Source organism: Melospiza melodia, unplaced genomic scaffold, assembly GCF_035770615.1.
Source record: "Melospiza melodia melodia isolate bMelMel2 unplaced genomic scaffold, bMelMel2.pri scaffold_88, whole genome shotgun sequence".
Lineage (NCBI taxonomy): Eukaryota > Metazoa > Chordata > Aves > Passeriformes > Passerellidae > Melospiza > Melospiza melodia.
The window spans coordinates 1117886-1132375 of record NW_026948803.1 but is presented as its reverse complement, the minus strand read 5'-3'; the positions used below and the strand labels follow the sequence as shown (position 1 = coordinate 1132375).

Here is a 14490-nt window from a genome sequence, read left to right as displayed (position 1 = left end):
ATGGACCAGAATGGACCAGTACGGACCAGTACAGACCAGTACGGACCAGTATGGACCAGTATAAACCAGTATAAACCAGTATGGATCAGTAGGGACCAGTACGGACCAGTATGGACCAGTATAAACCAGTACAGACCAGTATGGACCGTTATGGACCAGTATAAACCAGTACGGAGCAGTATAAACCAGTACGGACCAGAATGGACCAGTATGGACCAGTATAAACCAGTACGGATCAGAATGGACCAGTATAAACCAGTATGGACCAGTATGGACCAGTACGGACCCTCCCTCCCAGTATAAACCAGTATCCCCAGTTTGTCCCAGTTCATCCCAATCCATCCCAGTTCCCTCCCAGTATAACCCAAATCCCTCCCAGTTTGTCCCAATTCCCTCCCAGTATAAACCAGTCCATCCCAATTCCCTCCCAATTCCCTCCCAGTATCTCCCAGTTCCTTCCCAGTATAACCCAGTCCCTCCCAGTTAATCCCAGTTTATCCCAGTAACCCCAAAACCATCCCAGTTCCTCCCAGTTTGTCCCAGTTCCTCCCAGTAACCCCCAAATTCCCTCCCAGTGCCCTCCCAGTATAAACCAGTACCCCCTAGTCCCTCCCAGTCCATCCCAGTTCCTCCCAGTTTGTCCCAGTTCCCTCCCAGGATAACCCAGTTCCATCCCATTCCATCCCAGTTCAATCCCAGTCCCTCCCAGTTCCCTCCCAGTATAAACCAGTATCTCCCAGTCCCTCCCAATCCTCCCTCAGTTCCCTCCCAGTCCTTCCCAGTTCCCTCCCAGTTCATCCCAGTTCACCCCAGTTCCATCCGAGTTCCCTCCCAGTTCATCCCAGTTCACCCCAGTTTGTCCCAGTTTTTCCCAGTTTGTCCCAGTATCACCAGTGCCCACAGCCGCTCTCGCTCCATTCCGTGACCTTTGAGGGAACTGGGACAGACTGGGATGGACTGGGATAAACTGGGAGGGACTGGGAGGGAACTGGGACAGACTGGCGGATACTGGTTTATACTGGGACAGACTGGGAGGGGATTGAGGGATACTGGGAGGAGGGAATGGGACAGACTGGGACAAACTGGGAGGGACTGGGGGGAACTGGGAGTGACAGGGTTATACTGGGAGTGTATTTGGACAAACTGGGAGGGGACTGGGTTATACTGGGAGGGAACTGGGATGGAACTGGGGTGAACTGGGAGGGGACTAGGTTATACTGGGAGGGCACTGGGAGGGACTGGGTCATACTGGGAGGGAACTGGGATGGAACTGGGGTGAACTGAGAGGGACTGGGGTGGACTGGGAGGGCACTGGGTCATACTGGGAGGGGACTGGGAGGGAATTGGGATGGACTGGGTTATACTGGGAGGAGACTGGGGGATACTGGGAGGGACTGGGGGGAACTGGGAGTGGATGAAGGGGGAACTGGAGGGACAAACTGGGAGGGACTGGTTTATACTGGGAGGGACTGGGAGGGGATTGGGATGGACTGGGATGGAACTGGGAGGGACTGGGAACAAACTGGGATGGACTGGGGTGAACTGGGAGGGGACTGGGAGGGTATTGGGGTTACTGAGACAAACTGGGAGGGAACTGGGAGGGAATTGGGATGGACTGGGTTATACTGGGAGGGGACTGGGGGATACTGGGAGGGGACTAGGAGGGAACTGGGATAAACTGGGAGGGGATTGGGATGGACTGGGAGGGAACGGGGACAAACTGGAGGGATACTGGGAGGGACTGGGGGGAACTGGGAATGGATGAAGGGGGAACTGGAGGGACAAACTGGGAGGGACTGGTGTTGCCCGATTGATAAATGACACAAAACTCGGATAAGTTTTGTGGGTGCTTTATTAAGGGCCCGGGGAACTGGGGGACTCACGTCCCAAAGTCCGAGCCCCCCAAATTCACATATGGGTGCTTCCCTCTTATACATGCGATTCACAACAAAGTCTCCAAGGAACAGTTTCCCGTTCCCCTTGCCTGGTCACAGACACCTTGTGATACATTCCTTGGTTCACAAACAAGATCATTAATCTTCTGCTTATCTTATTCTAAGTGCATTGTATGCTGCCTCTAGACAGGTTAGCATTCTTACTTTCCTGCACTAGTTTAATTATTATTAAATCCCTAAGACTACCTGCCAGGAAACACACAAAACCCAACACACACTTTCAACGGCTACAAAACTACTTTTTAACAAACCAGTTCACACACAACTCACTATAATTAAATATTTTGCTAAATTTCATTTCTTTTCCAACATTTCCCCCCTTTTGAGCATCCTTCAGTCCTGCTGCAAGGATGCTCAATCAACAGTATTGACAGTAACATCTTCATAACGAGGTGGAGAGTGTTCCTCATTCTGCCGCCCGCGGGTCATCGCCTTCAGCAACCGGAGAGATCGCCTCTTTTCCTTTTCGATCACACCTAAGAGGCATCTATATACAATCCATATAGTCACTAGAAATACTAAAAACATTGGTACATACTGTATAGCAGACGTAATCCAGCCAGACAGGTGAAGCCCCAAAGAATCAAATACTGCTCCTATCCAATTATGCTGTGCTTCCCTTTCAATTTCCTTGGTTTTTGTTTCCACTTCTGCCAGTTGAGAAATATCTTTCTCAACTTCAAGTGTAACATTTGGAATGTGTACACAGCAATGATCTATTCTCTTACTCAGGTAACTACAAACTCCATGTTCCTTTAACAGTAGCAAATCCAATGCCATTCTGTTTTGTAGGGTCATTCTTGATGTAGGTTGCAATTGCAAATTTAGATCTTTAAATCCCTTCTTAGTAGCTGCTGCCAACCTTTCTGTCTGTCCTAACAAATTGTTGAGCATTTCCCTGTTTCGATATGTCGCTACCGGAGGGAATAATGACTCCAATATCCATCCAAATTGCACTCCTGAGCCAGGCTCATGCCACTGCTCCTCTAGGGATTCTTCCCTCTTTCTGAGTCCTTTCCGTTGGACCAATCTATTCTGTTTCCAGTATGGACACAATGTGGAACCCCTAGGGTGATTTGTGTTACTGATCCATCTAGAGGTAAATGTGTGGTCCACTGTCCGTGTCCCAACACCCAGACTAAATTTCCAGGGCTATGCACAGTAGTATATCTGCAATCTATAGGCCCATCCATGGACTCTCTGCTAACCGTGTGATCATACCCCCTACACTCGCATCCCCACTTTAATGCCATTTTCACCGGTACCAATCTAATTCGGTCTTCCGGTGTATCAGATGTAAAAACCTCAGTACAATTCCAATCCTCTTTCTGCGGTCTGAACTCTCGGGAAGATGTAGACGTGATAAGGGCCCTATAATGTGACTGATTCTTTACTCCTGACCATTGGATGCACCATTGTACTTCCCCAAGGTAATTGTAGTGTTCCAAAACACTGGGTCCCCATAATGTCTTCCAACTATTCCAGGTGTCAAAATTCTGTGTGACATTCTGACAACTCATCTCGTTTTGTTGGGATTTCGTTCTTATTCGTACTGTATTGCATGGCTCATCTATTGGTGTTGCAATTAAACACCTCCTGGTATTTTGAATCCAACCATAATGATTGGATTTCTTTTCACATTCCTCTCTAGTCATAGCCCGAGTGGTCATACACAAATCCCTCCATACATCTACTGGTTTGGGAACTGACTGGCAGGACCATGAAACATTCTTGAATGTTTCAGGCATTTTGGTTACTGGTATTATTCCCCAGGGAATTGGTTCACCTGCAGCCTGTGGTAACGGCAGGCAAGCTGTTATTTTAGTCACATTCTGCATGATCCCAAAATCTCTGATTAATCCTACCACTAAATTTTCCTGCTCAGTATTTCGTTCTATTGTATCATTAACCTCCCGTCTACTCGTACCGTGTCTCTGTAAGGATAACATCATTCTGTCATGCCTCCACCATGCATTTCCTATTCTAGGATTAGTGACACTTGACCACCCACAACCTTTGCCTTCCTTCCCCCACCAATTGGTCCCGTCCTCTATTCTGTCCCAGGTCAGTTCTCTATTTTGCTTCTACCATTTGACCCAAAGGTTCCTTTGATATTTTGATCTTACTAGGAAGGAACAATTTATTCTGAGAGGTGGCCCATCCCACATGTCCACTGCCATTGATACTGGATTAACCTTTATGTTTTCAGCACGATCCCCTGTCCATGGCAAAACCCTCATACTCACTCTTTTGTAATCAAAACTATCCCGTATTTTGACCAAACATGTATATTCTCCCGTATCGTTTGTGGTTACCTTGGTAAGATTCAGTACCGTGTTTCCTTGTTGTTTATCCTGATCCCAACCGACTCCTATCTTGCCTCGGCTTCTTTCAGCCCCCCGTTGCCATATTGCAATAACTTCACCGGCCTCAACTTTCTGGCTGTCAAAGATAACACAAGTTAATTGAACATCCATCCCTTCCATGACTGTAACCTTTGTTTCTTCAACCTGTACTAGAGTAGACCCTTGAACGGGTAATAGTCTCATGATCACTAGCAGTAATATAATTAAGAAGGCGGCTTTGCGCGGAAGATCATCCGGGTTGGAGACACTATCTGAGTTTCCCACTGGAACGGTGCCTTCTTTACCCTGGTGTAATGGATCCAAGCATCCATCCCCTGGACCTTCACCGCCGTGTAGGTCGTCATCATCACCTGGTGGGGTCCGCCACATGATTCCCATAGCGGATCCGTGATCCACTTCTTGACGTACACCTGGTCCCCAGGCTGGATGTCGTGGACAGAATTCTACAGCGTGAGCGGTCTATTCCACTGTAACGTATTTCTTAAAGAATTCAAGATCTTATTAAGTGACATAACATACTCTGCAATCGCCTGGTCCCCACTCACATGTACCTCCCCTTTTAATACAGTTGCATGATATGGTTTGCCATATAATATCTCATATGGACTTATGCCTACCTTTGCCCTTGTTTTAATTCGAATCCTGAGTAGGGCCAAAGGCAAAGCTTGAGGCCAGTGCAGTTTAGCTTCTTGGCAAATCTTTTTGATTTGTCCTTTCAGGGTTTGATTCATCCTTTCCACCTGCCCACTAGACTGAGGTCTCCAGGGGGTATGCAAATTCCAGGTTATATCTAACATTCGTGCTCATTCCTGCACTACCCCCGGCTATAAAATGTGGACCCCTATCTGATGACAATCCTAAAGGTACTCCAAATCTTGGTATTATTTCTTTTAACAAGGTTTTTACCACCTCCTTAGCCTGATTAGTTCTACATGGAAAAGCTTCCGGCCACCCTGAGAATGTACATACGTACACTAACAAGTATCTGTATCCCTGTGCCCTAGGCAATTCAGAAAAATCAACTTGCCAGTAATCTCCTGGTTGTGGCCCGACTTGCAACTTTCCCATTTGTATTTGTCTCCTAACTACTGGATTATTTTTCAAACATACTGGGCACATTGCATTAACTCTTTTTGCCATCGTTAACATCTGATTAGAGATTATCTCAGTCTTCAAAAATTTTACCAATACGTCTGCCCCCCAATGACATTTATTATGTTCTGATTCCAAAATAAATTTCATTATGCGGGTAGGTACCACTATTTGTCCCATTGGTGTAACGTACCACCCAAGTTGATTCTTCTGTGCCCCTAGCAAGTTTATTAGTTTTCCATCTTCTATTGAATATTTGGGCTCCTGATTCAGGTATGGGGTAGCCGGATTTGTTCTTACCGGTACCAATGCCATTTGAGTCCATACTTCCCGTGCCACTTGCCGAGCTGTAACATCAGCAAATCGATTTCCTCTGTAAACGTCTCCTTCCGCAGTCTGATGTCCTCTAACATGCATTACTGCAACTGCTTTGGGACTGTGTACCGCATCCAGTAGCTGTAGCACTTCTTCCCGGTGCTTGATGTTGGTTCCCTGTGAATTCAAAAGCCCCCTTTCCTTCCATAACGCCCCATGTACATGAACCACACCAAAGGCATATTTAGAATCTGTCCAGATATTAACTCTTTTGTCCTTGCTCAAATACAGGGCTCTGGTGAGTCCAGTCACCTCTGCCTTCTGGGCCGAAGTTCCAGGTAACAAAGCCTTTGCCTCTATTACCTGATCCAATGTTACCACTGCATACCTAGCATAGTGAGTCCCATTCTCGACAAAACCGGATCTATCAGTGTATAGTTCCCATTCAGGTTCTTCCAATGGTTCATCTTTTAGGTCGGGTCTGCTGGCATATACTTGTTCAATTACCTCTACGCAATCATGCACCAGTCTCCTAGCTTCCTGGTCACTGCGTAAAAACTCTGCTGGATTAACATGATTAGTAGTCCTTATTTCAATATCATCCTGTTCTCTCAGGATGGCCTGGTATTGCAACATTCGACTGGATGATAGCCAGTGACCCCCCTTCTGCTCCAAAACGGCCATGACCATATGGGGAACAAACACTTTCATTTTTGCCCCCAAAGTCAATTTCCGGGCCTCTTGAATAAGAATTATTGTTGCCGCCACGGCTCGTAAACACGAGGGCCAGCCGGAACTTACTGAATCCAGTTGTTTAGAGAAGTATCCCACTGGCCTCTTCCAGGATCCCACCTTCTGGGTGAGGACCCCCAATGCCAGTTTTTGCCTCTCATTCACGTACAACTGGAATTCCTTGGTCACGTCAGGGAGTCCTAGGGCTGGGGCCTCCTTTAGTGCCTGCTTCAATTCCTGGAAGGCCTTCTTTTGCTGTGTCGTCCACTCCAACCGATGCTGTTTCAAGGCCTCATATAGTGGCTTGGCTAGGAGACCGAAATTCATGATCCACAGTCGACACCATCCCACCATTCTTAGAAAAGATCTCAATTCCTGATGGTTATGAGGCAAAGGAATAGCACATATTGCCTCTATTCGGTTTACTCCCAAACGTCTCTGCCCTTGTGTGATCTCACAACCGAGGTAAATAACGCTATTTTTGACCAATTGAGCTTTTTCCTTAGAAACCCGATACCCTGCTTGGCCAAGCATGTTGAGTAATTTAATTGTTAATTCCACGCACATTTCCCTTTCCTTAGTAGCCAGAAAAATGTCGTCCACGTATTGCAGGACTACATACAAGGATGGGGATATTGTTACCTGGGTTATCTTCCATTCCTCCAGCTCCTTGGCCAGTTGGTTTCCAAAAATAGTAGGGGAGCATTTAAATCCCTGTGGGAGTCTCGTCCACATTAGCTGCTTCTTTCTCCCAAAATCAGGACTCTCCCAATCGAAGGCAAAATATTTCCTACTCTCTACTGCCAGTGGGATGCAGAAGAAGGCATCTTTAAGGTCAATCACTGAGAACCATTTAAACTCCTCCGATACAGATGTTAACAAGGTATAAGGATTAGCAACAACTGGATGTATGTCTTTAACTATTTCATTAATAGCCCTTAAGTCCTGTACCAAACGGTACTTACCATTAGGTTTCTTTAGTGGAAAAATTGGAGTATTATACTCCAATTCACATTCTTGTAATATTCCTTGAGCCAAAAATTGTTTAATTAACAGGGCTACTCCCCTCCTTGCCTCAAGCTTCAAGGGGTATTGCTTTATCCTCACTGGTCGGGCCCCTTCCTTTAGCTCCACCTTTACTGGCTGTGCAGCTTTAGATTTTCCGGGGACCCCTGACTTCCATACCCAGGGTACTACAGCCTGCTCAATTTCTTCTGGAATAGGAGAGGCATCCACTTCCTTGATTACAAAAATGCCTGCTATTTGTTCCTCAGGTATTTCCAATTTCACCCTTCCCCCTTCAAATATTATTTTCACATTAAGTCGGGACAACAGATCTCTGCCAAGAAGGGGTGTGGGGCAGTTTGGCATATACAAAAATTGGTGATCTAATTCCTTCCCCCCAAACCTAAGATTTAAAGGTTGTAAAAATGGTTGTTCCTCTAGCTTCCCTGTTGCCCCCACCACCTGTACCATTGTGTCACTCAAAGGTCCCAATCGTCTATTGAGTACAGAATAAGTAGCTCCAGTGTCTACCATAAATTTTTGATCCTTTCCATCTATTTCTAAAACTACCCTTAAATCCTTTTCTAGTCAGCTTTGATTCTGATAGTTTCCCAAAACTAGTGCTTGAGCGACTTCTGCTGGTCCTCCCGTGAGTCTTCCCACAGGAGCATTCCCCATTGGACCTGTCCTTAATCCCATGTTTCCCATGCCCATACCTCCTCTAACTGGGCATTCATTTTTCCAGTGTCCCAATTGTCGGCAAAACGCACACTGGTTTGGATCCAACCTCCCCATGTTAGGTGCAAACCCAAATCCTCCCCGACCTCTTGGCAACCCCCTCTGTCCGTGATTAGTTCCTCCCCGACCTCGACCCCTAATGGGTCTTCCTCCTGCCCCTGTCTGTTGCATTACAGCCAGAATACTAGCTTGTTGTCTTTTTGCAGTTTCTTTTTCCCTGTTGTTGTATACCTTCCACGCTACCTCCAGCATTTTATCCAAACTTCTAGTATCCTCTCCTTCCAGTTTTTGTAACTTTTTCCTAATATCCTCTTGTGATTGCCCCATAAACAACAATGCCAATTGAAGTTTTCCTGATTGATCCTCTACATCTAAATTAGTAAACTTCCGAACCATGTCTTTCAATCGTTCTAAAAAGGCAGACGGAGACTCATTCTTGTCCTGCTTGACCGAATACAACTTAGACCAGTTCATAGTCTTAGGTATTCCTGTCCTAATTCCTTCCACCAACAATTCCTGATATCGTTTTACAGCCCTTATTCCTCCCGTAGAGTTTGGGTCCCACTTAGGTTCCTCACTTGGTACCAATTCATCAACTGTGTCATTTAGTTGTCTCAACCGAATTTCCTCACGAGCCTTTTCTCTAGTGGCTCTAATAACCATTTCCTTTTCCGTGGAATCCATTATAGTATCTAATAATACCTGTAAATCATTCCAGTCCGGATTCTGAGTCTTTATTACCATTTTAACCACCCTTGCCACCCTTTCAGGATCCTCCCGATAACTCCCCACTGATTGCTTCCATATTACCAAATCCCCGGGGGAGAAAGGCACCTTTATAAGTATACTTTCTCCCAGTGGTCCCACAGCTTCCCTTAACAGCGCAATTAACTGTGGCCCCTTCTGCCCCTTCCTTCCCTTGCGAGTCCGCCCTGCTAACGGAGTTCTTTTAACACACTCATTCTTTTCACCATCACCACCATCACTATCACTCTCACTAGATCCCGTTTTTATAGCTATATCCGCAGGGGGAGCAGGGGGCACATTAGGAGCAACCGGAACCCTTGGAAGTGCTATACAATAAGACAAATCTTCCTCGATTGAAGGATACAAATTACGCTCCTTTCTTTCTTTACATCCCACACACTCCCTTTCATCATTCACTTCTAAAACAAAAATACCACATTCCTTTTGCCATTCCTCTTTCCGATATAAAACGAAAAACAAATCCAAATATGGTATTTCATCCCATTTCTCATTTCTCCTTAAAAATTGCATCAAAGATTCCATTATCCCCAATTCCAGTGTACCATTCACCGGCCATCCCGCTTCCCCAATCTCATATTCAGGCCACCAATGATTACAATAATCTATCATTTTACTTTTATCCAATTCTTGATAATACCCCTCACTTTTCCACCGTTTCAATATACAACCTAATGGTGTATTTCCAGGTATTTTACCATTTGCTTGCACTAAGGTTTTAAAAGTTTTAAAAGACATCATATTACAACCTTTAATTCCACTATTAATCCCAAAAAACCAATATATCTTAAACCAATATACCTTCTCACCGCCCTTCCCTAAAACAAACAGGAGGCGAGTTCCGGTCCTGCGTCCTTAGACGTCTTATGGCCGGAGCCTAGGCTTTTTTTACCAACCACCAAATCCAAATCCAATTATCACCTTTTTTCCAATATAAAGCACCTTCGGGCTTACCTTAATGCAGTTTGTCCGACAGGCGCGGGGGGTCGGGCACGACCGATGACTCCCCGAGAAGTGCTCGGTGCCGGTTGGAGTGGATCGGGACGCGAACCACCCCAGCAGCCCTCGGAGTCCTGCCGCGGTCACCAGAAAACTGTTGCCCGATTGATAAATGACACAAAACTCGGATAAGTTTTGTGGGTGCTTTATTAAGGGCCCGGGGAACTGGGGGACTCACGTCCCAAAGTCCGAGCCCCCCAAATTCACGTATGGGTGCTTCCCTCTTATACATGCGATTCACAACAAAGTCTCTAAGGAACAGTTTCCCGTTCCCCTTGCCTGGTCACAGACTCCTTGTGATACATTCCTTGGTTCACAAACAAGATCATTAATCCTCTGCTTATCTTATTCTAAGTGCATTGTATGCTGCCTCTAGACAGGTTAGCATTCTTACTTTCTTGCACTAGTTTAATTATTATTAAATCCCTAAGACTACCTGCTAGGTAACACACAAAACCCAACACACACTTTTCAACAGCTACAAAACTACTTTTTAACAAACCAGTTCACACACAACTCACTATAATTAAATATTTTGCTAAATTTCATTTCTTTTCCAACACTGGGAGGGACTGGGGGTGCACTGGGAGGGAATTGAGGGATTCTGGGAGGAGATTATGACAAACTGGGAGGGACTGGGAGGGACTGGTTTATACTGGGAGGGACTGGGAGGGGACTGGCAGATACTGGTTTATACTGGGAGGGACTGGGGGTGCACTGGGAGGGAATTGAGGGATACTGGGAGGAGGGAATGGGACAGACTGGGACCAACTGGGGGATACTGGGAGGGAACTGGGACAAACTGGGAGGGACTGGGGGAACTGGGAAGGGATTGGGACAAACTGGGGGGGACAGGAGGGGAACTGGGACGAACTGGGAGGGAACTGGGTTATACTGGGAGTGACTGGGTTATACTGGGAGGGAACTGGGGCCGGGGGAATCACTGGGATTTCTGAGCAGGGCGGGACTGGGACAAACTGGGACAAACTGGGGGGGACTGGGATAGACTGGAAGTTACTGGGATGGACTGCGGAGCACTGGGGGGGTTACTGGGAATTACTGGGATGAACTGGGAGTTACTGGGAGTTACTGGGATGGACTGGGAGTTACTGGGATGAACTGGGAGTTACTGGGGGTTACTGGGAGTTATGGGGGGTTACTGGGATGAAGTGGGAGTTACTGGGAGTTACTGGGAGTTACTGGGGGGTTACTGGGATGAACTGGGAGTTACTGGGAAGTTACTGGAAGGTTACTGCGAGTTACTGGGGAGTTACTGGGAGTTACTGGGATGAACTGGGATGAACTGGGGCCCCACTCACCTTCCCAGAGCAGCCGCTGGAACTGGAAATGGGGGGGGAAAACTGGGAGGGGGCGGGGCCAATGGAGGGGGCGGGGCCAAGGAAAGAAAGGGCGTGGTCATATAAGGGGCGGGGCAGAGCTGAGCAGGGGTCGGGGAGGGACTGGGACAAACTGGGGCATACTGGGATGGACTGGAAGGGACTGGGACATACTGGGAGGGGACTGGGGCAAACTCGGACATACTGGAAGTGATACTGGGATGAACTGGGAGGGACTGGGAGCGACTGGAAGTGATACTGGGATGGACTGGTCTGTACTGGGATGGACAGGGAGATACTGGGAGGCACTGGGACAAACTGGGATGTACTGGGAGTAATCAAAGAATGGACTGGGAGGGTCTGGAAGGGCTCGGGGGCTGTACTGGGACAGACTGGGATGAACTGGGAGATACTGGGAGGCACTGGGGCAAACTGGGATGTACTGGGAGCGATACTGGGATGGACTGAGATGAACTGGGAGGGACTGGGAGGCACTGAAGGGTTAAAGGGGCTGTTCCCACCTCCGCCGCCGCCCATTGGCTGCCGCTCCCGCCCGTCACTTGCTGAGACCAATCAGCGCCCGGGAACATGACCTCGGGGCAGGGCCTGGAGGCGGTGCCATTTTAGAAACTTTTAGCTTTCAACTCCCGTCATGCCCCGCGGCCCTATAGACGCCTAATGGAGCCAGGCCTACAGCTCCCGTCATGCCCGGCGGCCCAATAGACCCTAATGGAGCCGGGTCTTCAACTCCCGTCATGCCCCGCAGCCCAATAGACCCTAATGGAGCCGGGCCTACAGCTCCTGTCATGCCCCGCAGCCCAATAGACCCTAATGGAGCCGGGCCTACAGCTCCTGTCATGCCCCGCGCTCCCCACAGCGCCCGTTATCGCCTTCCCGTGCCCCATTGTCGCCCCCAGACCCTGCGGGACCCCCGGATGCCCCCCAGAGCTCATCCAGGACCCCCAAATGCCTCCTGGGACCCCCAAACGCCCCAGGGCACACAGAGGCCTTCTAGCGCCGCTTTCGGGCCTACATCTCCCGTCATCCCCCGTGGCCACAGAGCCCCCTCATGGCCGAGTTCCGGCCCTGCCAACCCCGACATGTCCCGCGCCCCACGGAGACCCCTCAGAGCCTCCCCAGGTGCCCTCCAAGGGCGCCCCGAGGCCACATGGTCCTCTCAGGTGCCCTCCCGGATCCTCGAGCGCTCGTCACAGGCAGTTCTGGGACTACAGCTCCCATCGTGCCCCGCGGCTCCATTAAGCACCATTAAAGCAGGGCCTCAATCCCCCATGATGCCCCGTGGCCTCATTAAACAAAGCCTTCATTTCCGGTGATGCACCGGGCCTCAATAAAGCAGCACCTACATCTCCCATCATCCTCCGTGCCCCATCGATCCCTATTGTATCCATGCATACATCACCCATCATTCCCCGCGCTCCATAGAGCCCCCTTATACACAGGCCTCCATAGAGCTCTATTATACCCGCGCCTACATCTCCCGTCGTCCCCCGCACTCCATAGAGCCGCCTTATACACAGGCCTCCAACTCCCATCATCCCCCGCGCTCCTTAGAGCTCATCATACCCACGCCTCCAACTCCCATCATCACCTGCGCCCCATAGAGCCCAATTATATCTGTGCATACAACTCCCATCATCCCCTGAGCCCTATAGAGCTCGATTATACCCACGCATACAACTCCCATCATCCCTCACGCTCCATAGATCCCTATTATACCCGCGCCTACATCTCCCATCATCCCCCACCCCCTGTTGAGCCCCATTACACCCGCGCCCACATCTCCATTATATCTGCGCATACAACTCCCATCATGCCCCGCGCCCCATAGATCCCCATTATATCTGCGCCTCCAATTCCCATCACCCCCCGCGCCCCACAGATCACTGTTAATTCCCTCCCACACCCCCAAAACCCCCCAAAACGAGGAAAAAACCCCAAATTTCTTTCACGACCAACACTCAGACACCTCCGAGCTCCCAAATCCTTTAATATTCGCAATTTCCCCCTGTTTAACCCCTCCCTCCCATGGAGTTCAGCTCAGCGGGTTTGACTGAGCTCCATCTCCTCCACCAGGGGTTTTTGGGGTGATTTGGGGTTTTTTGGGGGTAATGGCCCTGCTCTGAGACAGTGAAGGGTGGGGACCTCCCGAACATCGAGGAGAAGAGACTTTGCAGGGGAGGGATATGCAAAATACTCCAAGGACCAGCGTGCTGTTTGGGACCCCTGCTCCGAATGCCCTGAGAAAACCCCAAAAACAACGAGCCAGCTAAGAGCTGAGAGATTGGAGTGATGTCTTGATGAGAGGAGCGGAGTGTTGGGCCTGCAGAGATGCTGAAACCTTCATTGTTCCTCACCCTGCGTTCGAGAGCCCCCAGGCCAGATCTGGGAGGAAGTGATACTGAGACCAATCCAACATCGGAGGGTGTTGATGCCATAAAGGCTCCCACGAGGACCGGACCCCCAGCTCTGCCCCTGGTGGACAAAGCTGCGCATGTCGTCTTCCTCCTCTGAGTCGCCGTGGGAGAGACGACGGGGACTGCAGCCCCGCCGAGCTGCCCAATCCTGAGCTGATCACTTTCAATAAAGGCATTAAAAAGGAGAAGAAGTCTCCTGGCCGTGTTTATTTCAAGCAGCACAAAGTTCCTTGGCAAGAGTCACTCTGCTCCTGAGGGGACACTTCAGGCACACCAAGGAAACAAAGCAACAACAAAACCAAACCAAATCCAGGCAATCAAAGCAGAAATGAACCAAGAACAGTCCCTGTGTGTGTGTGAGACATAAGGACAGTGAGGGCAAGGATAAAAGGAATATGGCCTAAAAGCTTAACCGAGCTCAAACTTAACAGGACTTAACCTTAACTGATACCTTCAACTTCACAATTTAGCAAAAGAACAGCACCTTACAGTATTTGACCTAAATTAAAACCTATGACTTGGCAATTTGACAGAGGAATAACACTTAAAAACATTTAACTTAGCTAATAACTTAAACTTGACAACTTAGGAAAAGAACAACTCTTAGCAGCATTTAGCTTAAACCTTGCGACTTAACCTCACTTACAGGCCTGACTGGCTCAGCTATCCAAGGCACTCAAGCCCCTCAGGGAGCAGCATTTCTGCCACATTTCCCCAGCACAGGCACTCCTGTGTGCACACAGTTACAAAT

The 14490-nt window shown here is 48.6% G+C and overlaps 1 protein-coding gene across 1 annotated transcript in view; it reads right to left on the bottom strand.

Moving 5' to 3' along the window:
* The window catches only part of LOC134414007 (nicotinate-nucleotide pyrophosphorylase [carboxylating]-like), a 71493-nt gene extending 59432 nt beyond the window's left edge, over window positions 1–12061 (bottom strand). Inside the window, exons 1-2 of the mRNA XM_063148007.1 lie at window positions 11999–12061; window positions 11287–11308 (exon numbers count right to left, since the gene is read on the bottom strand). Of these exons, the coding sequence (XP_063004077.1) occupies window positions 11287–11308; window positions 11999–12061 (85 nt within the window). The remainder of the gene's footprint in view (window positions 1–11286; window positions 11309–11998) is intronic.
* Between the last annotated feature and the right edge of the window lie 2429 nt (window positions 12062–14490).